At 36.5% G+C, this 27,927-nt stretch overlaps 3 protein-coding genes and 2 long non-coding RNA genes across 7 annotated transcripts; 2 read left to right on the forward strand and 3 right to left on the reverse strand.

The window, feature by feature from the left end:
• The first annotated feature begins 3,834 nt into the window (after window positions 1–3,834).
• On the forward strand, window positions 3,835–5,520 carry LOC147502671 (U11/U12 small nuclear ribonucleoprotein 65 kDa protein-like). Of its 3 annotated transcripts, none has more exons than XM_086607500.1 (5): window positions 3,835–4,095; window positions 4,185–4,358; window positions 4,665–4,752; window positions 4,978–5,036; window positions 5,307–5,520. In XM_086607500.1, the coding sequence occupies exons 2-5, from the start codon at window positions 4,272–4,274 to the stop codon at window positions 5,340–5,342; spliced, it is 270 nt and encodes an 89-aa protein (XP_086463626.1). In that variant the 5' UTR covers window positions 3,835–4,095; window positions 4,185–4,271; the 3' UTR covers window positions 5,343–5,520. The 3 variants fall into 3 exon arrangements, with proteins under 3 accessions (XP_086463626.1, XP_086463627.1, XP_086463628.1); XM_086607501.1 differs by having other exon boundaries at window positions 3,836–4,095; window positions 5,366–5,520; XM_086607502.1 differs by having other exon boundaries at window positions 3,838–4,095; window positions 5,445–5,520.
• On the reverse strand, window positions 5,495–7,092 carry LOC147502672 (uncharacterized). The gene is made up of 4 exons (XR_015221774.1): window positions 6,956–7,092; window positions 6,783–6,878; window positions 6,465–6,598; window positions 5,495–6,068 (listed from the first exon to the last, which is right to left on the reverse strand). It is a non-coding gene; the product is annotated as an uncharacterized LOC147502672 (long non-coding RNA).
• Window positions 7,093–10,437: 3,345 nt separating this feature from the next.
• LOC147502673 (uncharacterized) lies at window positions 10,438–10,824 on the forward strand. The gene has a single exon (XM_086604582.1). The coding sequence runs from the start codon at window positions 10,438–10,440 to the stop codon at window positions 10,822–10,824; it is 387 nt and encodes a 128-aa protein (XP_086460708.1).
• A 2,265-nt stretch (window positions 10,825–13,089) lies between these two features.
• LOC147502674 (uncharacterized) lies at window positions 13,090–16,967 on the reverse strand. Its single transcript, XR_015220040.1, has 3 exons — window positions 16,517–16,967; window positions 15,459–15,593; window positions 13,090–13,172 (listed from the first exon to the last, which is right to left on the reverse strand). It is a non-coding gene; the product is annotated as an uncharacterized LOC147502674 (long non-coding RNA).
• On the reverse strand, window positions 13,124–14,187 carry LOC147502675 (uncharacterized). Its single transcript, XM_086603894.1, has 2 exons — window positions 13,500–14,187; window positions 13,124–13,422 (listed from the first exon to the last, which is right to left on the reverse strand). Exons 1-2 carry the CDS (start codon window positions 13,899–13,901, stop codon window positions 13,222–13,224), a joined length of 603 nt encoding a protein of 200 aa, XP_086460020.1. The 5' UTR covers window positions 13,902–14,187; the 3' UTR covers window positions 13,124–13,221.
• Window positions 16,968–27,927: the final 10,960 nt, after the last annotated feature.

The raw sequence follows: 27,927 nt of genomic DNA on the forward strand, positions 1-27,927 counted from the left end.
AACAACATACGAATCGATCCTTGTAAGGCAACCAAGTCTCTCGCAGATAACTAACAAAATTGGAGTACTCAACCCTATAGTGTTTTTCCAAAGCAAAGCAATTTACGGTTGAAGATATCCTCGGTCCTCGATTTCACTACATCGTTCCACGCGAGAATTGGCCTTTATCTACTAGTCTCGTGGTGGGAAAAAATCATTGCATTTCTTAAGGACTTTTATAGAGATATGCCATCTACGAGATGCTTATGCGCGTCGGGGAAACACAATATCAGCAAGCACCCATCAAGGCCAAGTCCCCGCCGGACACGATCCACGGATGGCCTTTCTTCACCCAAAGAAACCGTTAAACCGACGCATAAAGCCCACTCATAGTCTATCATTTGTTTTCGATTTGGAGCAACACTTGATGCATCGCGGAAAGACTTCCAGGTTAAAGTCACCCCCACAAACTGTACAAAAGGCCACCGATACTTATTGGTTTTGTAGGTCGCGTCTATGATGAAAACTTTTGGAAAAGTCCGAGCCATTTTAACACCGTCCGGATGGGCCCATAACAATCCCGTTATCTCATCCGTATTCATATCCTCTCTCACCTCCTCGAAATAATGGTTTTTTGCTAACAACTCACGCAATCTCTGCATTTGCGAGCGACCGTTCATATCCAATGTCCTCACCTTGTGCCTAGCATTGTAGACTTGATATATGCTAGATAGGTTATCAGGAAACCTATGTCTGATGGACTTCAAAACTTCTTTAGGCTTAACTCCATTTTGAGTCATCTCTGACAAGAACTCGAATTGTGGAACAGTCAGTCGAGTAGCAAATGCATGTCCTTCAAGGGTGTTCGCTAATGGATGGTTGTGAACACCATTAAGAACGACAATTTTCCAACTATCGACAGTGTCGCGTTGGAAAATACATCTTAACTTAAATGGACATCCACATTTCATGGTTCCCGTATTTCTCTTATTAACTTTCTCTGCTTTTTTGTGTGAACGATACTGCGCCCGAACTCTCGCGAATCTAAATCCAGCCTTGGTACTTTTCGGTTCCGTTAGCATTCTGCGACTTCCCAATTACCACAACCACATTACATTGTTTTCCCCGGCGGTTGCCCAACCAATTACGCCACTACGTGTATGAAATACCTAAAGATATGAAAGAAAATAACAATCAATAAACTAATATAATTTCATTTAGAAAATAAAAACAAGTGAAAACAATGCCTACTATGTACCTCTTTCGTAGTAAATATTTACGTTGTATCCATTGAAAGCGGTTGAATATCATCCACGCCATTCGAAGTTTCGAGTTCTCAAACGCACGAAGGATCCTAAATAAAGAACGGTTGTTAATTGATGTTTGGCTTAAGTACCAAATGGGTGCCACAACGACATGGCCACACCGTTTGGACTAGGTCCCAAACGGTGTGGTTATGTCGCTTGAGATTTGAACTTGAAAAAAGACTTGTCTGTTTTTTTGCCATTTGAACGGTGTGGCCACACCATTTGGACTTAGTGGCCACACCATTTGGACTTAGTCTCAAACGACATGGTTGGCACACCGTTTGGACTTAGTCTGAACGGTGTGGCCATGTTGTTTAAGACTAAGTCCAAACGGTGTGGCCACACCGTTCAAGACTAAGTCCAAACGGTGTGGCCACACCATTCAAATGGCAAAAAAACAGACAAATCGTTTTTTCCAAATTCAAATCCCAAAAGACATGGCCACATCGTTTTGGACCGCGGTCGCCCGCGGTGTGACGAGACCGTTTGGTGTGAAATACAAACGACCTAGCCGCGTCGTTTAATTACTACATGCATAATTATTATATGTATAATTATTACATGCATAATTATTACATGTATAATTATTACATGTATAATCACTGTACACATCAATAATTCCTACATGCATAATTATTACATGTATAATCACTGTACACATTAATAATTCCTACATGCAAAATTATTACATGCATAATTACTACATGCATAATTATTACATGTATAATTACTACATTCATAATTATGTTTAATTTAGATTTACCTTATTCTTATTAAATGCATCATCATCCATTCCTCTATTTTCTTCACTTTGAACTTGTTCTACATTTTCTTTTTGAATGGGGTCACTTGGAACTTGTTCTATATTTTCTTCTTGAATGGGGTCATGATGCATTACATTTTCTTCGTCATCTTCATGTTCTAAAATGGGGTTGGGCTCTTCCATTAGTGTTTAGTGTTAGGGTTTAGGGTTTAAGGGTTTAAGGGTTTATGATTTTTATGGTGGAAGAGAAGAGAATAGAAGAGAAGAATTTGAAAAAGGTTGCAACAAGTCAAATTCACTTTGGTTTGGGTGCCAACACAAAACAACTTTTGGGACCAATGGCACATTTGTAATAAGTGTTTTTTTTTGGGGTCCGCCAACACAATATGGGGTCCAAGTAAGAAAGTACCTTTTTCTTTAGTGTTGATGCATTAGAACCCTGTTTTCCTTGTTACTATATTTTCTCTGAGGTTGTTGCCGCTATTAGAACATGAGTAGGGTATCATGGACGAAGTTCCAAAGTGACAACTCCTTCACAAAGTGGAGGTACTAAATTTATGGCTTGATTACATACATTATTTTCTTTAAAGTAGAAACAAACTTTAGAGTATTGCATGGATTTGGTGTAGATTTCAGTTTTTGAATTTTTAGTGAACCGCAAGAACTTACAAATCTTGGTCGGAATGCATAAGATAAACAAGCCCTCTCAGAGATGAACACATTAGCGCCTCTTTGGTTTAAAGGTTACGTTCCTTTGAGTTGGGTCATTATTACCACTTAAAGAATGTGTTTGAGATTTTAACTGTGCATTTGCTATGTATTTTTGTACAGTAGGATTAGAATTCACAGATTTTATTTCTCAGAACATTTTGGGTGTGTTTGTTATGATGGAAACACTATGGAAAGGAAAGGAAAATAAGAGTGGTCCACCTTTTCCATAGTTTTTAAGGCGTTTGTTTACCCATGGAAAGGAAATGGGCTTTTCCATATGGAAACAAAATAATTGAAATGGAAAAGGTTTTGTATCCTTAGCTAACCCCTGAAAATTTTGTGGAAAGGAAAGGAAAAGAAATAGATAGATAGAGACTTACTACTAATACACCCATGACCCAACAATATAATTATTCCTTTCCATAGCTTTTGCAAACAAACATGATTATTCCTTTTCCCAGTTTTTACTTTCCTTTCCCCAGTTTACCAAACACATACCATTTAAAATTATTTTCTTTACATTCCATTCCATTCCATTCCACACTGGACCACCCATTTTATTTCCTTTCCTTTCCATGAGTTAAAATTTAACAAACACACCCTTTATCTTTTGTATTGTCGCGAGTAGTATACTTACAGGCATTGTGTTTGTTATAATGGAAACACTATGGAAAGGAAAGGAAAATAAGAGTGGTCCACATTTTCATAGTTTTTAAGGTGTTTGTTTATCCATGGAAAGGAAATGGGCTTTTTCCATATGGAAACAAAATTAGGGAAATGAAAAAGGTTTTGTGTCCTTAGCTAACCCCTGAAAATTTTGTGGAAAGGAAAGGAAATAAATAGATAGGGACTTACTACTAATACACCCATGACCCAACAATACAATTATTTCTTTCCATAGCTTTTGTAAACAAACATGATTATTCCTTTCCCCAGTTTTTACTTTCTTTTCCCCAGTTTACCAAACACATACCATTTAAAATTATTTCTTTCCATTCCATAATGGACCACCTATTTTATTTCATTTTCTTTCCATGAGTTAAAATTTAACAAATCTCAGAGTTTAGATTACAAAAGAAAAAAGTGTCTGAGCTTAGGAGTAAGAGGAATGTTCACCTTCATGCCCAAAAATTTAGGGAGATGAGGATGAAGACAAAAGCGGCCTCGTCGATGCTCATAGTAAATCAAAGCGTAGTCGAAAGCGTTGCAGAGGAGAAACTATTGTAGGGCCGACTGTAAATAAAGATGTGTCTCATGAGGATGTTGGATTGAAACTAGCCACGTTAGCTCCAAAAGAGATGCCGATGATAAAAAAAAAAAAGCCCTGTTCTGCAGGTAGCTTCTCATCCTCGGAAGAGTTAATTAAGATTCTTTAGTTAAACAATATATATTAGTAATTTAATTTTTGTTTTTTTTGGATGCAGATCAAACTCGCTGCTAAACCAATACATAATGAAGATAAATATGATGCGGACAACATGAATGAATCAGGGGAGCCAGAATAAGAGGGCATGGAGCTAAAACCATTTGCAACAACTGAAGATATAGAGAGAGGAAAGTTGCCTCCCAAAGAAATCTTATCACTACCAATGTTTAAGGTATCGAAAACTGAAAGAATATGATTTGAACGTGCTAAAAATTAATCAGTGTATAATCGAAGAAAATAACGGAGTTCTGTGTAACTCCAATTTTGGGATGGCGGTGGGCACCCTTAAAAATATCTATGCCTGCATATCAATCATAGTAGAGACCCATGTCAATTTCATGCTAAGGCATCATTAGTATAATCCTTAAAGATTAAGGAGAAATTCAGAACATTTCAAAATGCAGTGGAGTCTAGATCTAAGTACCATTTGCATGAAAAATATTTACTGAGTTGCGCATTCTTCCTTGCATTTATGCAGAACTATTCAGCCGGGAGTTCTGCTACAGTTTTATACATCAAGAATTTAGCGAAAGACGTGATTACTGATGACTTCTACTTCATATTTGGTATGCTGTTACAACTTTAAAGCAAGTTCAATTTGTCTCACGCGGATCTGATGTTGTAACCTTTTGTCATACAAATTTCGGTAGTTTATCATGTACATGATTTATGATCATAGTTAGAGGGATAGAACTAATGGAAATAGTGCTCGTTTTCTATGCTTTTTGCTTCAGGGGGGGAAGGGTGAGGGTGTGTTTCTGCTTCGTTTTCTGACACATCATATGCCGCAGGTTCACTCTTTGGAACTCTTGAGGCAGCTAAATCGGGTCTGAGTATTAAGTTGATGCAGGTGAGATCACTATATGATGCATTCTGATTTCTCTTGAATGTTATCCACTTTATGATCCAAAATCTTTCTTTGCTAGTTTTAATAGAATTTCATTATTGTACTTCTGTTCTCAAGTGAGAAAATCATGTTCTCCATTGAATTGTTTTCAATTTGTATGGTTAAAACTTTCAATTTCTTGTAATCTATTTGAAGAAACTTATTGCATATCTACTAGAAAAGACTGTATTTTCGTTTGATCTTTGGTTCTCATGGTTGTTGGGTTACATGTAGTTGCTGAGGGAAGAAATACATATCTTTGTAGACTAATGTGATTTGTTCTGTTATATCAGAACTATCTGTATGGTGAAGCGGCTTCATAAATACTTTTATTAGCCAAATATCAAGTTCTGTATTTAACGTGTTGAGCAGTGACTTCGACTTTTGAATGGCTGCGTTCATATCACAAGACTTCAGCTTGATGGTTTAAACAAAATTTACCATATAACAGTTGTTTCATTACAGAACTGAGTTTCCATGTTAGATTTGCAAGTATAATGATGTTACACCATCGAGCTCTATAAGAAATGAGTACTTAAACACGTTAAACATTATAAAAGAAGAATTGAGGAAAATACCAACTCCTTTCTTCGTCAGAAACAACACTATACCATTTCTTGCAGCTTCTTGTATAAGATTAAGCGTATTCAAGTATTGCGCCTGTGTGATTGAATCCGCAAGATACTTCCAACGCTTTTACATTCTTCCCGAATTCTACCATCATTGTTTCGTAATAGTCGATATCATCTCCATGTCCCAACTGACCACCAGGGGAATGTCCATCTACAGAAAATGTTCCATGTGATCCTCCCCAACCCCATGTGAAAACCTTACCACCAGAAACTGCAGCCGTATGCTTCCAACCACAAGATACCTTAAACACAGAAAATTTCAAGAATGGACCTTCAACTCGTTCTGGTTCATAGATGGCCTCCGTGCAACCGACTCCAAGGCATCCATTCTCATTTGATCCCCATGTATATAGTTCTCCTCCACCTGTATGCATAAAAAACATAAAAACACAATGAACTGAAGTTCCAACCTGCAAATTAATCATCAAACGAGTTATTTTTTTCTCAGATCATCACATGAATTTTACACAAGGAATGCAAAATTGAACTGAATACATCCATGACATCATACTGTTAGGTAACGTAAAGCCACAAATGAAATAGATCCTGTCTAATAGGCTTAAGTGCTCTTGAATGCCTAAGAACTGGTCAGGACTCATCAGTAGGTAAGAAGAATGGCAATCTGATGTAATATATATGCAGTAGTAACTAAACTATGGTAGTACGTTTTATCTTACTGATACAATTCCACTATTGCTTATTAGAGAAAATATGAATAAAAGAAAGGCAAAGAAAGAGGACAGCAGAATTAGATAATTACTTGTCACAACACACGTGTGATAGCCACCGCATATATTTGGTAGTTTGCTGATCATAGACGGTGATGTTGCATCATTTGATTTTCGAAAAACCGGCTTATCTATCATCCCGAGATTGGCCCATTTTGAAAATTCCCTGCATACCAAACAGCCTGGGATTTGTTAGTTTTCTCTTGTAATATAGGGTCGCACCCAACTCAACAAGGCACGACATGACTATGTAATTGAGTCATGCACACAAATTGAATCTGATTGCAGTACGAATATCGGTGTTTTTAGAAGATGAGAAAAATCATTAGGTTCAGTGGTGTTCCAAGCACCTGGTCACTGAGCACTCTACACATATTTGAAAATTCCAGGAAGCCAGCGGGAGGAATTTGTGCTGATTTGCTCAAGTCAATGTAAGATCTATTCAGCTGCACCAAAAATAGGCAATGAGTATCTTAATGGTCACTTCAAACTCTAAAAATGAATCTAAGGAAAGAGAGCACACCTCTCCAACAGTAGTATCCTTCTTAGTTCCACGGAAAAGCTTCACCATAGAACAAAGTACGATCTGCAGTGACAAGTGTATGAGTAACTCACAAACAAAACCTGAATGTTATAATATGAAAGCACAGGAAGGGCTAATTAAAGTTTTTCAGCGTACTAGTTAGCAGTAACCATGAAACCATCAATGAGTATTTGACATCTAAAAATTGGGGGTCAGCTAAATTCAAACTACATTTTTAAGACTGATGGTTATCATCGTGCCAAGTGGGGGTCAGCTAGATAAACAGTTGGAAGTGATGATGCTGCTTTCTGTCTTATGATGAAAGCATTGGTTCACTTTCACCTTGTAAAAGGGAGATGTATAATCTGAAAGATGATTCTAAGGCTAAGTCCAATGGTGCTGCAAATCATCAAATTTAACGTAAAATGTGATCCAATGGTACGTTAAAACGTTATACCGCCAACGCTATCTTCATAAATTTCTCTATTTTTGCAGTCAATTTTAACGTTATAGTGTATGCTCTGTACGCCATTGCCAATGGCGGGCAATCAAAAAAATCATTATTAGTGTTGCACGCCGTAGCCAGTGGCGGGTAGGAATGTGAATTAATTTAAATAATAAGTTACACGCCACTCACAATGGCGTACAGAATTCAATTATTAATTCAAATAATAAGTTACACGCCACTCACAATGGCGTACAGAATTGATTTTTTTTTTTTTTTTTTTTTAATAACTTAATTTGTGCAATTACCATTCTATCCTACCCTTTTAAATTTTTTTGATTTATTTGTATCTCTTTGTTATAATTTCAATTTTAAGATTAAATTTATTCCAACAACTTAATTAATTATTTAAATAAAACATTTATTGAAAATAAAAAAAACAACAAATTAAAAAGAAATACATTAAAAATACATCAAATACATACGAAACATTTAAAATTCTTAATCAAATTAATCAATCGCTTTCTCCGTATTCTTCAAAGTGCAAATTTCTTGAAGGAGTCCGTGAATTGCGAAGAGTTTGATCTTTCAAAATTTGTTTCTTTGCGTTTTTGTACCATTCTTTTCCTTGAGGTGTCATAGTCGATGTATTTGTGCTCATGATCTCCTTTTCCCATGCCAATGTCTCACGGAATTCTTTTTTTTTCTGCAAGTTTAATCCTTGAAGGATTAAACGCTTCACTTTCATAGAATTTTTTCCCACGGTCAGTTGCTGCCTCAATGGCCTCCATCGCCCGTTGAGATTGTCGCGTTAATTCTTTGAGAGAAGTTTCATTTTGACTATCAACTTTTTTTTTTTTGTTTTGATTTGTCTCTTCCACAATCCGGTCTTTTTGATGAACCAGGTCTTTGCATTTCAGAATCAGGTGTTCCCCCCATGCCATCTTGTTCGTTTAATGGAGCTGGAGACCCGTTATGAAAATTAGTTTGAGAGAAACCAGGTGTAGTTGGAATTGAATGGCGCGCCCATTTTTCGTAGTCTTTCAAAATAAACCACGCATGATCAAATTTGAAGGGTTTATTATCCAAGACACGGTGACATACAACTTCTTTGCTTGCTCCATCTGTAAAAAAAAAAAAAAATAGTTTGAGTTTAATCAATTATATTCTAGCTAAATAATTGATATATATATATATATATATATATATATATATATATATATATATATATATATATATATATATATATATATATATATATATATATATATTACAATGTCCATTTCGTTAGTTCCCGATCTGTTCATATCCTCGGCTTGATTCAAACATCCACTAAATAAAGTAATCGCTTTATTTATAAGTTGCCAACGACTTGTAACACTTCTCATAGTTCGTGCCTCTCAGAAAACCCCCGTATCATCCTCCTCGATTCTCAAATTGTTCTTTAATTTTATCCCACAATATGTTGCCCGATTGATTTGTTCAGGTAATTGGATCAATTGAATTATCCAACCATGCTTGGCATAATATTGTGTCTTCATCAATGCTAAATGATGATCCTCTGCTTGACATTGTTACTGAAAGAGTGAAAGAGAGAGAGATAAAGACAGTATTATTGATAATACAAAAATAAAATATTACTGATGTTTGCGGGAATGTGACTTTCAGAGAGGAAAAGACATTCTTTTTATAGGGTCAGATTGAATTATTGAATTTTACTTTCTCGTGGTCTGTACGCTATTGATTAGGGTCATTGGGTTGTGGGCAAGATTGTAATGAATTATCTAAGAAATTATTGGGGTGTGTGCAAGATAAAGAATTGTGGGCAAGATTGAAATGAATCATGCATGCATGGAATCTATTTATTGGGGTGTGTGCAAGATAAAAATTATGTAATCTATCTAGAGTACTAGAGTACGATGTTGCATGTGTACTCTCCCGCCCTCCACCAAAGATATATAACATAACTCTTCGCAAGAAATTAAACCAATTTGCTATCTCACACAATTTTTAATATTTTCAATTTTTATTCCATAATTTATTTACTAGCAAAATGAATTATGATAGTGATAATGATTATGATTCTGATTCCCAGAGAAGACGACGTATTGAAAGACACTTCATGCATGAACAAGAAGTGTTGGCAGCTGCACTCGCAATTCAAATGAATCTTGTTACAGCAGCTCATATCATTGAAAACTCTAATCAACCAACTCTCCGTATTGGGTCTGTCCCAGGACGCACTTATAGGAATCGTAATAGGGCAACGGGAAATGCTCTCTTAAAGGCCGATTATTTCGTGTCAATCCCACATATGATGAAGTTTTATTTTGAAGCGCAGAATGGCGATCCACCTATTCTTGAGGATTAGGAGTGGTCTTAAGGAACATAGTGATTTCGGATGAAGAAATATGATGCGCCAATAAACCCGGTTTGTCGTCACACGGCAAAATAATGTGTGCATTGCAAATGCTAGCAAACGGAAGCCCAATTTGATTCAATGGATCAAGATTTTCAGATTGCATTACCGCGAACAACAACTCTCCTTTGTTAAAATGTTTTGCAAACATGTGGTGGAGAGATTTGGTGCACAATATCCGAGATCTCCAAATGAAGAAGACATTGCCGATTGCTCCGTGTTCTTTGAAGTTAAGAGGTTTTCTCGGCATGCTTGGCGGTCTAGATCTGTATGCATTGGACATGGCAAGCATGTCCAATGGAATGGGCGAGACAAGATATCTTGGGCGACATGGATCAGCAACTCTTGTACTTTCGAGGCAGTTTGCTTCTTTTCGACATGTGGATATGGCATGCTTACTTTGGTTTTTACGGTACTAATAATGATGTTAATGTTTTTGTGGCTCTAATCTTTTTCACAAACTAACATTAGGTTTAACCCCTCCGTCAAACTATTCTCTCATGGGTAAGGACTATATTGCCGGTTATTACTTGGTGGACGGTATATATCCTCGGTTGTCTACACTAGTGAAGGCTTAAAAGGAATCCTAAATCAAGAAGAGATAAATTTTTTACGCTGATGCAAGAATCTTATAGAAAAGACGTTGAACGAGCATTTGGGGTTCTTCAATCTCGTTTTGCAATTGTTAGAGGCAAAGCTCGCTTGTGGGACAAAGATGTGCTCCATGATGTTATGTCGGCGTGCATTATTTTGCATAACATGATTGTTGAGGAAGAACGACATAACTATTTGAACGCTTACGTTTATGGAGACTCTGAACCTATTATTAACCATGATTACTTTGAAAATCCTAATATAGCAGAAGTTGTTCCCGACCGAAACCCCAATTCAACTGAATTTCGTAGAGTCTTGCAACGCGTGGCATATGTGCATAATAGGCACGAGCATGTGGAATTAGAGCAGCGTCTGATTAACCATTTATGGGAATGGCGTGATCGGAATTAAGATGTGTTTATGTCAATTTGATGTAATGAGTTGGAGCCATTGCAAAAAGAGGGAGTATCATCCCCATTCAAAGCTTTCACCTGATGAATCCTTCTTAGAAAGTGGTTTTGCAATTTTCGGAAGGAACTAGTTTGTTTTAGAGGAGAATCTATGTCTCTTAATTTTATTGGTCTAGGATGGTATAGCAACATGGTGAAAACAAATTTAGTGAAGCATTTTGTGTACTAAGTGTACTACCCAGTATTTTTGTTTACTTCTAAGGGAGTGGCTTATCTTCTGCTGAGTCCGACTCTAAAATTTTGAGTTTAGAACCTTGGATTAAACTTCATTAAAGTGAAACAACCATGAAAATTTTGTTGATACATTGGTCCAGATTCAGTTGCATACATAATTCTTACAATGTCCATAAAACAAATATGGTATGTGTCTTGTTGATACATTGGTCCAGATTCAGTTGAAGTTGTTCAATTTCAGACATGAATCAAACTTATCATATAGTAGCAATATACATAGACATTTTGTTTTGGTTTCCTCCATGAATTAAATGTCAATTTCCAATATATGAAGAGAGATTTAAAAAAAAAAAAAAAAAAAAAAGGTTAACCCCCCCCCCCCTACACGGTCAAAAGACCTACAAATCTACAGCAAAAACATAAACAAAGATTGGAAGAAAGTTCGAAGCTGATTCCAGCATGGTTGACAAAATAGACAGTATCGCAGAAATAAAATGTTCACTCCACTTGCCTTTTTTTTTTAAATCCCTGCTGCACCCAATTAAATTAAATATATAACATCAGATTGCCAAACAAAACATTTGCATAACATTGACAAACATAAACTCTTAACACACCAGCATTCTTCTTAATCAGCTCAAACACACAAAGATCTCCTTCTTTCATATTAGTTTCTCTCATAACACAATTGCAAAGCCATCAGCACAAAACAGAGAAACAACTTCCAAGCAGCATTGGAGAACTTCATAACACAACTCCAAAGCCCTCGACCAAGCTAAATAATGTTATCTCAACTTTATGAACCGATCCAAGACTGTCTAAAAAGCGCAAGTATTCTTCAACACCAATATAAAAGTTAAACAAACCAAAACTAAACCTGGATCCATTGACACAGAAGAATAAAATTTTCAAATCACAGCAGCCTAACATGCTATTGCCTCTAATGCCATCTCGGATGCCTCAATTCACATTCGAGGTTAAAAAAAAATAACAGTAAGTAGCATGAATATATAGGCCCGTTACTATACTCCTTGAAAGTACCATCCTCTAAGTTGATTAGTTGAAACTTTCTGACCGAATGTAGCACTTTCAACCTACTTCATCAATAGGAAGTGTGAATAGGAGTTCCCTAAACATTTGGGGAAATCCAATGCCGAGATGGACAATGAGTGGTTTACGCTAAAACAGAACACTCTACTTCTAAGTCTTCCACATGAACCCACAGCTGATTTTCTTCATCCAACCTAACCACTTATCAAAATATATAGCGAGCAGTTGGCACTTACCAAGAACAATGCACCTCCCATGCTCGCTATCCAAATTGAATCTTGAATCTTTCCTTCTAATTTAAAACTCTTCGCAACTATAGGAGAAAGGGTCACAACTGTCACATGAAATTAAAACACTACCTAAATTAAAGACAATGCCAATGTAAACTTTACAGACTAGTCATTAAAAACGATGTACCGCTAATAATATATACAATAATTGTTCGGGCCCTGTCTCCAGTAGAATGGACTCCAAAGCAGCCACACGCATATCAACACCTTCTCTTTCCAAGGCTTTGGTCAGTTCAGCCACAACATCTTGGCCAACCTGATTGGGAAGAAACCATTATAATTGAAATCAGAAACAAAAAGAGAACCACGGATCGACATATTAAAATGACACCACCGAAGTCACTTCATAGAAAAGAAACTTTAGCTTCTCAGTTGAACATTAAGGGGGCTAGCATTTGGTACAGTACTATAGTTACTGGAATACATTGTCTCCGGCATTCAAGTTCTAAAATTTGTTCTCTAGGTATGGTTTAACATGCTTCAATATATTTAGACATCCCAACTTGCTTGGTACCCCTACACACCTATCCTGAGGGGCAACTTGAACAGCCCTCTAAATGAACATTTTGATTTCAGTTAGACTTGATCACATCAGTCTAAATTAAGTTACTCACAACATAATCACAACATAATCAATATGATTTTAAACATATTCAACCAATACAAAAACATATATAAATTAAGTTACTCACAATGAAATACTAATAGAAACCATAACTGCTACTTCCTTCTCCCTGTGAGCTCGAGTAACGCACGGCTGGATCAGTTGATTCACCTGCAAAATGAGGGACATATACATCCTCCCTTGAGATAGATGGCCGAGTCTAAACTTGTGGGGGGGTCATCTGAGGCGCAACTACTTCAGGATATTCAGAATATGAAATGTCATGACTATTCAATTCTTGACGAGCGTATTCCAATATATCATCCTTACTAGAGTGCAACCCACTATTCATTTTGCAAATAAAACTAGCCATAGAAGCCGTGGCATGCATATAGTCCTCTAACATCGTCTTCAACTGTGCCTAAATTTATACCATAATTAAATAAATTAAATGTTGATACAAAAAATAAAATAAAATAAACTATTTAATTTACTTACTGGTGTCAAGTTGGCATCAATAGGGAGATGTGGCACCAAATCTTTGTCAATTGGTGGAACACGTAAATTAAAGATTTCACCATTACGACAAGTAATAGGGATAACCCAATTGGCTTCAGGAGTAACAACTGCCTCAACTTGTGACAATGGAGGATATGATGAGCGATTAAGGGTTGCCCCCATCGGCTGTGAGATACCTACATCCTCTTTAAGACCAGATGCACCAACAAAGTCCACATTCACACCTCTATAAGTTGGGGGTAGAAGCATCCCCACTGAGACACGAGCCCAATAGTCAGTGTATTGCTGCTCACTAACCTGTCTAATCAAAGCATCAACAGAAATGCCGCCACTGTTGTACCATTGGAGCAATATATCAGTCTGGCATCCGTTAAGATTCATATGCGAAGGGGGATCACAAGGAACTGAAGGAACGCCAGTGACTTGGCGACGACAACGCTCTCCTAAATACCAGACATTTACTAACGGTCCAAACAAGATGCATCGCCGACTAGTCAACTCTAATGCTTTCCGAACATATGGATGATTTATGCGTATGCATGTGGAATCTACCCATGGTAGCCATACAATAGAACTCCGAGTACGAGACTCTATCTGCTGTCGCGCTAGACTTAGATTACAATGGGCTTCACCCGCAACCTTATGACGGTAAGTTGGACCCCAATTATTTATAGCAGGAAATTGGTTGGGCTCTTCAAGTATCCTAAGCGTGCATGCCATTTGAAAATAGGAATAATACCAGTACTGAACAAAAACAAATATATTAGCACATAACTAACTAATCAAATCCATTTAAAAAATAAATAACTTTAACTACCTCAATGACTTGCCACATCCCCACCACAGCTTTACTACCATTGTCAATGCCAAAACGACATACCAAGTCCAAAGACATAATCAAATGCGTATATGCAGCTCCTCCCCAGTCATAACTACCGATCTCATCTATCTGAATGAGACTAGCTAGATATCCCAAATGAACCTTGCTATGGGAATTTGCTAACAATACATTTCCAATAACATACAACATGAAAGCACGAAACCCTATTTCTCTTTCATTAATATCATCTTACCTTTGCATAAGTCAGATACATCTCTAAATGACTCAGTTTGATGCTGTCTGCCACTATAAATCTCATCCTCCGTTAAAAAAGGTAAATATTTGACAGCCTCATCAAATAACTCATATTTTGAATCAAAAGCTACAATCTTTCCTTCTCCAACACGCAACCCCGTAAGCATTGAGAAATCAAGGGGAGTAAAGCCTATCTCGCCACATGGAAAATGAAATGTGTGGGTAGAGTCCCACCATCTCTCTACAATTGCTTTAACTAACTGTCTATCGGACTTTTCAATATCAATTTGAGCAAAGACGTCAAAACCAACATTCTGAAGCATCAATTGAAATTCTCCAAAGTTCACTTGGCTCAACCATTCCAAAACAGGGGCCAAAGTCCCTTTCTTACCGACTTTTTCCTTCGTTCCACCACCTTCACGAAGAGTAAAGGATATGTGTGTACTTTCCTCTACAACAACACGTTGATAAGAACTAGGATCAAACTCAGAATGAGAAGTCCCTACATGTACATCTTATGGATTTGGGGCATTTGGTGTCCCTGACTTTTTTGACTTTGTACCCTTACCTCTGAATTTGTGTAAAATGCCGGACATTGTAACTGGTGAGAAATAAATTAACACTAAAATTAAACATAATTTATAATATGAAACTAAATAAATTGGTCTTGCATTACGACAAATAAAATTAAGTGCAAGTTATAATATGACACAAAACTAGATGATATGGCATTACGACAAATAAAATTAAGTGTCACATTTTCTTTCTACTGATGGTATGACACAAAACTAGACCACACTATAGTATTCTACGATATCAACACACAATCGTATTCTTTGAGACTTAGACAATGTGTTTCTAACCTTGGCTTCGAATGAAGGAGCAACTTCGCTAATATGTATTGAGAATCCAAGTCAAACCGCTTGAAGAACTGGCTTGCAGGGAAGTTATTAGTGACTAAATTGTCCCACAAAAACTTGTAGCACATCAATTGAAACCTGCCATGGTTTTATAACACATCATTATAAATTAACGAAAATCTAACCAAATTATAAAAGCATAATTGTGTACGATAAGAAAGTGAAATTATAAAAGCAGAATTGAGAGAACAACATCAAAGTGAAATATTGATAAATAAAAATTGAAGCTCTTAGAGATTGAACATTTCGCTATCACATAAAGATGGTGATTGTACATACTATAGCACTTAGATTCCTATAAGATTGTAATGAATACCTTCATAGAAAGCCAATACTATTAACTTACAATAAAAATATCACAAACTAATAAAGTCTTGCAATAAAAAAACATTCCCGGAACCATTTGTCATCAACATTACATTGTGACTAGCGTGCATTTGGAATTATATTGCATAAAAAATTTCTTGCATTTTCATAACATAGGGTATAAAATCGAGATTTATCTTTGCAAAGAGTAACAAAGTTTCACCACTATAACACGTCACATAGAATCATTTTTTGCCAACACTTGATTATGAATGGTTAAGTACAATGTGACTAGCTCGAATCATCCCAGTAGTAAAACAGGTATACATATGATATTATACCCTACCACTTGAGACCCATTTTATTTGCAAGCTGGTGGACTCTCAACCAAAAGATTAGTGTGACTCACATTTGATCACACTTGAACACTTGATCTTGCCAAACTATTTTATTTTGATGACAAACATCCATACACTCAGTATCACATATTATCAAAGAAGCAAAAACCGTTTAGCCAATACTGTTTTGTCATATTATCAAAGAAGCAAAAACCGTTTAGTACTACATTTTAGCAGGGAAACTTACCTTGCCGAACCAAAATGGTGAATAAAAAATTAAAACGTTAAGTAAGCTATTACTGCCTACCAAGTGTGAAACCAAACACCATCAACAGAGATACAGAAATGAGTACTTACCATTTCTCTCATTAGGAGGTTCAGCAAGCAAGAGAGAGACGCAAAGAGTTTTGAGAGGCCAGGACTCCTCCAAGTCTGCAACTGAATTCAATGCAAATACTTTGGCTATGTTTCAACTGCATTGAAGAAAGTCCTTACAATTAACCATGTTACTTGAAAAGATTGAACCCATTCTTTTAAATTTTACCAAATTCCAGGTTAGTCGAGGCTACCAAATTCCAGGTTTATTTTAAAAAGTTATTTGTGAAACCTTATGCTTGAATTGGTAACTGACGTTTCTGAAGAGTGAAATTGTTTTTTAACTTGGAGAATTAAAACAACTATAAATCAAAAAAACAAAGGGATTTCAAGCACAAGAGATAAACAAGAGCTTGTAGAATTACCTGCTGCAGTGTTGAACGGTGAGAGTGAGAGCGATTTAGTGTGAGCGATTTTTTTTTTTAGTGAGAGAGAGTGATTTTTTTTTTCTTTTTTGTGTTCTGGGATAATAACTACACGCCACTGGTGATGGCGTACAACAAAAACTTGGTTTTTTGGTTTTTTTTTTTTTACACGCCACTGGTGATGGCGTACAAGGTTTTTTGGGGTTTTTTTTTTCACACGCCACTGGTGATGGCGTACAAAAACTTGGTTTTTTTTTTTTTTTTTATTTTTTTGTGTTATGGGTTTTTTTTTAAAGGGCAATATAGGAAGATAAATACCTCCACGCCACTGGTGATGGCGTACAAAAAAGCTTGGTTTTTTTTTTTTTATTTCTTGCCCGCCACTGGTGATGGCGTACAAAAAAACTTGGTTTTTTTTTAACCGATATTTAATATTTTGTGTTGGACGCCATTGTCACTGGCGGCTGGAAAAATAAACCATTGGATTTGATTTCGCTATCTCACTAACTGTATCTACTGTGTTATTGTGGTTTGGTGTTTTGGCGCACCAAACCATTGGAGTTAGCCTAAGGGACACAAGATTTAGCAGCAAGACACACTTTAAGACAGATATCGAACTCAAACAAATGAAAAATGGAAACAAGTACATAACTAGATGTATTTCCAAAGATAATAGTTCAGCCTGCAGCTTACTTGATTATTAGCCTTTCATTTCCCACTTTGAGTATTTCCAACTAGGTGAATCCTCTTCTATATCTTTCTCAGCATGGACACCGGCATTGCTCAATGTTTCCACAGTGGCAGAGCACACATCAAAGATGACTTGCATATCAGCGTCTTAAGAAGGAGCGGGGAACCACAATAACTTGGATGGATGCCACTTTAGGTGGAAGAACCAAACTTTTGTCATCACCATGAACCATCACCATGACTCCAATATGTAGAAGTAAAGAGAATGAAACGAAAGTACATTATACTACTTTTTTTTGGTTGGGCAGATAGCGACAAGGACTTGCCAAGCAAATTTATGTTTTTCAGATTTGTCAAATGCACATCTCGTCTCTTCATATACAAGAATGAACAGTCCTACAAACAGCTAAGTGAGCGGGGAGATATAAATTACTTCGGAATGAATCGGACTTCTATAAGTTCTATATTAAATGAACTCTTGATCCGACGAAGAGTCTATTGGTTTTCACACTCAATTTTTAACTATTCTAGGACGGTCGAAAATATCGAGAAGTGCTTCTCATCCAATGCCTTTATGAAATTTCACGAGAGATGGTTAACTTCAAGATCTTGTTAAGTACCTAAGCAATTATGTGAAATAAAAAATAACAAAAGAAATTGTGTGAGAGTTCTCGTTCGAGTGCTATCGCCCGTGAATTCTGGACCATACCCTTCTCTCTCATCTCATTCTCGAAGGTTATCTCTCTCATCTTGGCAAAATTCTGACCGAGGCAATGGGATGTTGCACCTTGTATGCCATGACCAGTATTTGGAATAAATGCCCGCCAAAATATAATCGAAGCGAGAGATGAAGAAAGCTCATAGTTTATAGTAATCACTGAAACAAGTAGATGAGTTGCACAAAACTATCATGAGTCACCTCAACGGTTGTTGTATAAAGCCCACTGGAAACTTTTCAAGCTCGCTTGCCTTCCCTTTACAACTGGGATTGCTAGATACTCCTCATATATCCTTCTATAGAGCTCCAATATTTCACTTAACCCGATAAATATTATCACAAAGGAAAATAAAATGACCACGTATCCAAAAATATAGAATATCTTCGGTTGTCGATAAGAGATAACAACATCCGCACGAGTCTAAGACACATAGCCGCAACTACAAAAGCTAATCCTGAATATGCCATCATCCGGAAACCAATACTTCATAGAGTTGCCAATGTATAAAAATCCAAACTACCGCAATAGATCAACGAAATCAAGGGTAGAGCTAGTGGTCGTGACCAAAGTTTGAAAGATCTGGAAGAAACCGGGCATTTAACAAAGCCAAAGACGACTGAGCATAACTTGCCGGGATTAAAACAAATACAATTACCGATCACCAAAAAAGAGATGAAAGGAGTGAGTCAACAATCCAAATGCAGATCAAACGAAAACCAACTGGAATGATTTTTATTTACCAAAGGATCTAAAGGTAATATGCTTATACGGAGGACGAGAACGAGGCCGAGGAGGAGGTGGGGGAGTGGACTATGCTAAGTATTACAAACTTTTGGTAATCTGGTGGCATCTTGATAAATACTCAAAGTATCCCTCGCTTTAAAGCTCTATTGACTAGAAAGTGATCAATTGTTTTCATCACCTGAAATAGAGAAAGTGAATTCTAAAGGAAAAATATATGCCCACATTCGGGTTATCCTCAATTTCAAATTCCACATAAAGGAACTAATTATTATTGCGATATTCACTTACGCCTTTTCTTTAGGCACCCAATATGAGATTTGGCGGACCTTCTTTCCCAAAGCATCTAACACATTTGGACTCCAATATTTAAGGAAAGCATCATTTGCAAAGAGGAGTATCAAGAGGTGCAAACTGCCATTTAAACAAAATGATCATAAAAAGTAAAAAACAGAAAAAGTCAAGAAAGATTAGTTTTCCGATTAAGTTCGCTATGAAGGCTTTCTGAAAATTTACGGAAGTATTGAATATAGAGAAGAAAAATTCAATCAATGAAACATCAAAATACCTAATCATAATAGATATAAGACTTCCTAAGGACTACAGAGAAACTAGTTACACTTGCTGAGCACCAATAAACTACTAGTAGGCCTTAAATACTACCACCATATCTTTATACTACAGGAAGCTACAAACCACTAAAGCAGCTTTCCTCTTCAAATAAGAGATCCCTGTTAAATTATGAGATTTCCTCATTCCTTGGAAAACAGGTATACTGGTCTAGTTAAAGCTGTGGTAACGGTAACCTCTAATCAAGGGGTCCAATCAAAGAAAAATCTAGTTAAAGTGTTTTACCTGTTTCCGGAGAACCGAGAGAGAAGAACACCTGTCGGACACCAAAGAGCTACATCAAAATCTACCAATAGAAACTAAGCTTATTCCAAAAAGAATAAGATATTGCCGATTAAAAATAGTGCGTAATAAATAAATGAATTAGAAAAAATTATCCGAACAAACCGCACTTATCTCTCGTGAGTAATCGCATAAGGTTTCCCATATAAATCATTAACTCATCAAGAAGATCCCAAACATCACCGCCTAAAACTACTTCTTTGTACATGGATTTTGTTTCACCAACATCTCCAACAGTCGTGTCTGACCTGATTTTTATATATATATATAATTTACAGAGAGACAAAAGATTAATTCTATATTCTGAGATCAATTAATAGCTCGCCAAGGTGTTATGAACTTATGGCAAAGGCATGATAATTGCAAAGCATTTGATAAATTAAATCTACCATAGCAATGTCTATTTTTGTTACAAGAAGTCCCACAACCAGCAGATGACATGAGTTCTAAGCTCCTTATTCATAACTGGAAGCTTGATAAAATGCCATGTGCAAAACCGTTCCCTAAGTCGATACATCAGATAAGAGATGACCATAACCAAGTTCAATACGATAAAGACTCTACGTATTTAAATTAAAGTTGTGTGATTCACTCTGCAAAAGGTAACGAAGTTTGGCATGTTAGGAGTTTGGTTTGGGGAAAACAAATGTGCTTGGAATTTTATTAACCAGACCCCTGCCTGACCAGTTAAAATTTTATTTGTATTATACTTTCTTCACATTTTTCGGTGAGTAAATTTCATCCATGAAGGAAGCATAGAACACTGCATAAGGATGGCAGAATCAGGTTAAAACTCTTCCAAATAGAGTATACATGCCAAATAGCGTATGAAACATATTTTCAAAAAAGTATATTAATACTAGCTAATAATTTGCTAGTTGTTATAATAGCTTCTTATCTGAAAAGGATGAAAAATAAAATAGAATTTTACAGTACAAATTGCATATGATTTGACAAAAAAAAAAAGAAAAAAAATTAGGAGTTGACATATAAAAGCATTTTCTGAATTATTTAACAGTAATATGCAAATAATTACCTTTCCACAGTCTACAAAATCAATTAGTTCTTTGTCCATAGTCTCTTTAGCAGAAATTTGGAAGATTTTCTCTCTTTCTCTTTGAGTTGGCGTTGAAGATGAAATACTCTATCCATCCGACCAGTCCTTTGTAGGGCCCGATCTATTTGCTTGATTTACGGTTATAGCCATCAAAACAACTCCATCTTGCTTTTCAAACCTATACAAAAATAACATTGCACTTGAGGGAAAGAACTAATAGATGAAGAAAGGGTTAAATATCTACACATAACTAAGACTTAAAACAAAACATTCCAATGAAGCCACCACCTCCAATGAAGCCACCACCACCACCATCGCCAACAATAACCCGAAAAGAACAGAAGAAGGAGTGACAAGAGAAAAGGAAGAAGAAACACCACCGGATGAGTCGCCAGAAAAGAGCGGCTTGAACAAGTTTCCTCTGCAACTCAAAAGTTGATGAAGCCGATGCTTCTAAATCTCCGAATATTTGCTTTCCACTCCATACTTTCCCGAGAACTCTTGCGGACAAAAGTGAACACTCCCATTCTTTCTTCTTTTTCTAAAAACAAGAATTGTTATTATGACATGATGGTGAAATTCTCAAACCTCTTTTGTCTCAAATCTCAAGAGTTTACAAACAAATTTAGTGCAATAAGATAACTACTACTACACTTAAATTTCTGAGCAGGCCAAGTTCATCAATAAAACAAGTGTTTCTTATCTAACATGCTTTTTTCGGCCAACAGAGAAGCGGGGTTAGGGCATTGCCAAGACATCGTCTAGTAGCAATGACCAAGAACTGACAATGTCTTTCTTCACAATTGAGTACTTCTTCACTTCTATAGCTGGTAGATCGATGATTCACTTTCTTTCGTCCCACTAACTCAATACAAGGCCTATTAGCTGGGCGCCAACTCCAAACAACCGATCAACTTACGGTCATGAGGCTGCGGCTAATATCCACTATCGATCACCCACGCAAAAACCTTCCCAACGGCATCTAATCTCACTCACCGATCACCCCCAAAAACTAATACAAACACAGTTAACGCTTCTCGAGTTTACATTCGTTTAGTAAATATGGTCGATTGGTGGGAAAATATATCCTAGAAGATAAATGTAATTACCTGAGAAGGTGGAAGAGTTGTTGGAACCTTAGAAGAAGAAGATGTTTGAAAAGAATTCAAGCAATAAATTCAATAATTAAATACTAAGATTTTGAAAATACTAATATTAAATAAGTATATACATAGTTCAGGATATTGTAACCTTCCAAATATAACTACTCAATATGTAGTACCTACCTTGTGATTGAGGTTTAGGCCATGCACACGTAGTCTTCGTATGCCCTGTTTCACTGCAATTTCCACACTTGCTAATTCGAGATCTTCCTTTCCTTTTATCAGAATTCTCCATAGCAACAAAACCACACGCACCTATATTAGAACAAAAATTGAGAATTATATTGAGCTTTGGAAACCAAAATTGAGCAAATGGCAGTACCTACCACTCGTAGAATGTATCTCCTCTTCTTCGCTCAAATCGGCTGATCGAGCACATTTTCTCACACGTTTTGAGTTTGTACTTGGCCCTATTACACACACATAGCATTGTAGTTATTAAAAAAATAGAAGTACTAGCAACGCAACATGTTTAAAAATTATAGTTCTTCAATAATGTAGATACTTGTATTGGAAAAACTAAAGCGGTGAACATAACTAGTTACCTCCAATTTCTCGATGTAATTCTGGGCACGTGGGTTTTGTATGCCCAACAACACCACATTCACCACAACTTTTCTTCCTTGTCTCATTGTGTCCTTTAAGTCTTTTTGGTCGACCCTTAGGTGCTACCTGGGGTGGATCACGTATTAGTTCTAAGTGGGCCGCATCTCCGTGAGTATCTGATGGCTCCTCAACGGGAACTTGAGGATTTTCTTCAGCAGTTGATGGGATCACTTTTGACATAAGATAAGAATGTAGGAAATCTTTGAACTCTTCACTAGCTTCTTTAGTTTTGGAGGCCTTCAAACAAATATTCTTGCAAATCCCCATAAGCTCACTATAACAAATAGCAGAAGTTGCTTCATTATGAACATTAACTGAAGTAACAGTAGGAATGACCGTTTTCACATGTCGTGTCCACCTCAATAAAATGCAACTAGAGGGTATTTCAGCGACGTCTTTATTTTTTAAGACGGAAATGATGTGTCGGCATGGAAAACCAAATGACTCAAATAGACCACAAGAACACTTCGCTTTTTTATCAACAACATTGTATTCCACAATAGACTTGCAGTGTCTATACAAATGACGATGCAAAGTGTAGTAACGAATATTGTCACCTTGATGATCCTTCATTTAATCAACAATGTACAATGCCTCTTGCTGCAATTGCATCTTAAACACATTAAAAGCCGCCCGTGTATAGATGGAGTTCGCCTAATTTTCATACTCAGTCAGGTGGGTCACAATTACCGGCTTGGTTGTCAGAGTAATAACTTCTTCTTCGTGCTCACGGTGCCGAATCTTCTCAAGTGCTAGCTCCATTTTTCCATAGAGCTCAACCATTTTAAACCAGGCTTTACATGAAACCGTATAACAGAGTTCATGCTTTCACAACGTTGGTTGGTTTTACAACCACCAAAGAATGCGCCTCGAAGATATGCCTCTGCCCACCTTATCCTCTTTTTGTATATCTTCTTCACCCACTCATGGTCATGGACCTGGTGTGCTTCTAACAAATGTTCCCACATTTGGTCAAACTCTTCTTCTGAACATTTCATAAACATGAGTGAACAAAAGTCCCTTTGAAACCCAGAGACACGGACATTGTCAATACAATTTTTCAGAACGTGCCAAGCACATAAGCGATGTTTAGCACTAGGTAAGGTAGCTTTAATAGCATTATAATTGCATGATCACCATCTGTTATGACCGACTTAGGTGCCTTACCGCCCATCATTTGTAAGAAAACGCCTAACGCCCAAATATAAAACTGCTCTGACTCACTAGTCATAACTGCAAAACCAAATACAATAGTTTGTCTATGATTGTTCACTCCAGCAAATACGACAATTGGCATTTTGTATTGATTTGTCCGGTATGTTGAATCAAACAATAACACATCACCAAAATAGCTGTAATCTGCACGAGACGTCGAATCTGCCTAGAACAATCTGACCAGTTGGCTAAGTTCATTCAGCTCGTATGAGTAGTAAAATTCTGGATCAATCTTCGACTTGTTTTTCATGTAGAAAACAAGTGTGCTAGCATCTCCATTCATATAATAAATTTTTCTCATCCTGGTCATATAATTATACAAATCCTTTCTTATGTAACCAACTTTACAAAAGGCGCCCCTATAAACAAGGAAATCCATCACTTGACATTATCTAATGCCCACATCAATTAGACTCTTTGCCAAAGCCGCATCTTCACTGCCTATCTTTCTATGTGAGCGACCAAATATCGAACTAGGATAAGGCACAAGTGGATGAGTGTGTTCCGCAACAAACTTATTAACAATCCACATATTGCATTTAATATCAAAAATCACTTCAAAAATCGCAAGACACTTGCATCTAGACAACTCACGTTGTTTCCTTTTGTGTTCCATATTCAAATATTTCACCTCTCTCTCACCTTGGCACGAGCACACAAAATTTCTTTTAACCGGGATATCTTTATGAAATCGGTAAACACTCTTGCGTACACTAAACCTAACAACCTTGGCATACTCGTTGTAGAACTCAAATGCCTCGTTGCTGGTTTTAAAACGCATTGAAAACATGATTGCATTTTCATCTAGATCTTCCCCTCCCAACTTACCACTGAATAGATCGAAATCATTCTCATTAGTTTGTTCACTTCTTGCATCTGCTTCATTTGACTGTCCTTCAAAACCTTCAATTTCACTAACACTATGGTCATCTGATTCATCTTTGTCTTCCAAACTCACATTGGTTGAACCTTCCACAATATTTATTTCAGTGTTTGAAGAATCACTTTCCTCATACGGACATGCGTCATTACACATATTTGTAGCCCAATCTCTATCTTCATTGGAGATATCCACCATCACTTGATCACTATAATATGGTAATAATATAAATATGCATTCATTACTTCTTGCACTATAAGTGCAAAATAAAATAAACAACAAATAAAGAGTATACATGTGAAGCAACATTAATTTGAAGTTAAATTTTCATTTTAAAATAAAAAATAAAACAGACAATAGCATTTTAGGTTCACAAATAAATAATTAAAAGATTCACCTTTGTGTCATGAAGGGACAAAAGGTGAAGGTGAGTAATGCGTAACGATAATTTAAGCAACAGAAGCAAGTCAAAAGAAACTAGCAGTAAAATTAAACTCTCCTTATTATGTGACATAAGAAGATAAGCAAGTTCAATATGTGATTAAACTCCCCCTATGGAGCTCAATATTTACATGTCTTGAATCCTAGAATTGAAAATATGATCAATTTCAATTTTCAAGGAGTAGAATACCTTCATAATTGGCAATCCGGCCAGGCCAGGAATCTACTTATAATTTATAAACTATCACTACTTCTCTCGTTATTACGTTGTATAGTACTATAGTTCTTTCAAGATGTCATTCGGAACTATAAAAGAGGTAATACTATTCCAACATCATTTTTTTTACATTTATGCTAGAAAAGTTACAATTTAGTTTCTCCGGTCTCAAGGATTGTTTATGCTCTTGCATGTGTCATGTGTGCCACTAAAATTATAGGATCGACTAATAATGCCAAATAGTGATATCGGGATGAAAGTAAATCAGTTTAACTGGTACACTTTTAACCGTTTAACCGGTCCACCCTCCCCTCTTGTGTATGCCTATGCGAATCACATCTCTAACTAATAATTCTTTTTTCTCGACCACTTGCTCATTTATTTCCTTGCATTTTTGGCCATGAAGCATCGGGGTTCAGATCTCTCAACTCTTTTTCACTTGATCACATTATTATGTACACACTTTAGCACAATCACATAAATATTCTAGATTATAATCGGTACCTACTTTAACTCAATTTTGCAATCCCGCCATTTGTCTACTGCGACATCTCAAGAGTTTACAAACAAATTTAGTGCAATAAGATAACTACTACTACACTTAAATTTATGAACAGGCCAAGTTCATCAATAAAATAAGTGTTTCTTATCTAACTTTGCTTTTGCCGCCAACAGAGAGGGTTAGGGCATTACCAAGACATCGTCGGTCTAGTAGCGATCACTTGCTGTTAGCCTTAGTAGATAGTACTATCGCCTAGCACATTTAATTGCGGATTTCGATGGCATCGGTGCATTTATATAGAGGAAACCATGATATATGTGTGAAAGTCATAAAACAAGTAAGAAAAGCAAACCATTGAACCAAAATATACATGTAAAAACTTGTGTTTGCCATTGAAGACCAAGCACCACCATATGTAAATAGCAGGATATTTTGAAACTAGATATTAATTCACTAATCAATCCATAGAAAAATTTCATAAACTAAGCCTAAATTACTAAATACTCATATCCAAACCTCAAGGAGTCTTGAAGGAGTATTTGAGAGATGCCCAATCCGAGTTTGAAATCACGAGAAGATTTCTCTTAGAAGATAGTGAAAAAGGGAAACAATGGAGATGAACTTCGGTTTAGTGGAGATGAACCCGAAAAAAGAGTATGAGAGTTTGACGCCAACTGTTTTCCTTTTTTATTTGAACCAGCCCGAAGTAAATAGCGAAGTATTTATTTGACTTTCCAATTTCCACGATGGTTATTAGGTTGGATTAGTTTTTGGGTAAATTTGGTATTTCATATATTTGTTTTTTTTCCAAACCAGTTTATCCGGTTAACATGTCTGTACTGGATCATGGATTTCCCAACAAAAATCAGATGTGGGGCTGAGATTAGTGCACATTGGAATGCATTGGAATGCCTGTGCATGGAAGCAAACCTCTTAATTAAAAACTGTTTTTAAAATAAATATTTTTTCATAAAAATACTTTTTTTTTTAAAGGAAAAATGAGACCCAAACACCCGCTTGAACTTACAATGGGTAAATACAAAAATTGACAGAAAGTATCAATATAATAACGAGACATGGGCGCGTGCCTTCATGACTTCAACTCCATTTTCCTTATATCAACTGCAGCTCATTGAAGACTGTTATAGTTAACGGAAAAGCTTGAAGTCCGTTATGTTGCTAAAGTTAGCTCCTTTCTAATTGATTGGGTTGCTGATGTTGGTGTTAATACTAATGGAGTGATTGCATGTGAATTTTCTTCGTGGGTTGTGACAGTCTTTCAAGATCTTTCATCTACAGCCGTGGGTTATTGTTTTTTAGTTGTGTACTGTGTAGCTTCTAGCAGGTGGTCAATTGATGCTAAATACCAGGTGAATTGACGCCGTTTCTACGGAGAGCTTGCGACGATTTTCTTCCTATTTCCAGAATCTTCTACTTCAAATTTCTGGCAAAGTTCAATAGAGTTCAGTACCTAGTGGTTAGTGCTCGGTTAGTGGGGTCCAATGAATCTGTGTTCTTTGCTTTGAATTTGATTTGGGTAGTGATGGTGGTTGAAATTGGCCGAAGTTGCTGTTGATCGGTTGTTTATTTTTCAGTCTAGTAAATTGAAAATTTTGCTGAAGCTTCTGCACTCGAGACTTTCCAGGATGTACGGATTGATTTTGACATAGGTGGTTATGGCTTTGGATCGGATAGAATTTCATGCAGTCCATCAATTGGCATTTCATTCAGAGTGTTCATAAACATGTGCAGATAAGCAATTCCTTAAGGACCCATGAGTGTCATATGCTGGAATTGTTGGGGTATGGGTCTGCCCTCGACAATTCGTACTCTCAAAGACCATATTAGCAGAAGCAAACCGTTATGTGTGTTTTTATGTGAAACT

The sequence above is a fragment of the Coptis chinensis genome, chromosome 4, assembly GCF_015680905.1.
Source record: "Coptis chinensis isolate HL-2020 chromosome 4, ASM1568090v1, whole genome shotgun sequence".
NCBI classification, from domain to species: Eukaryota; Viridiplantae; Streptophyta; class Magnoliopsida; order Ranunculales; family Ranunculaceae; genus Coptis; species Coptis chinensis.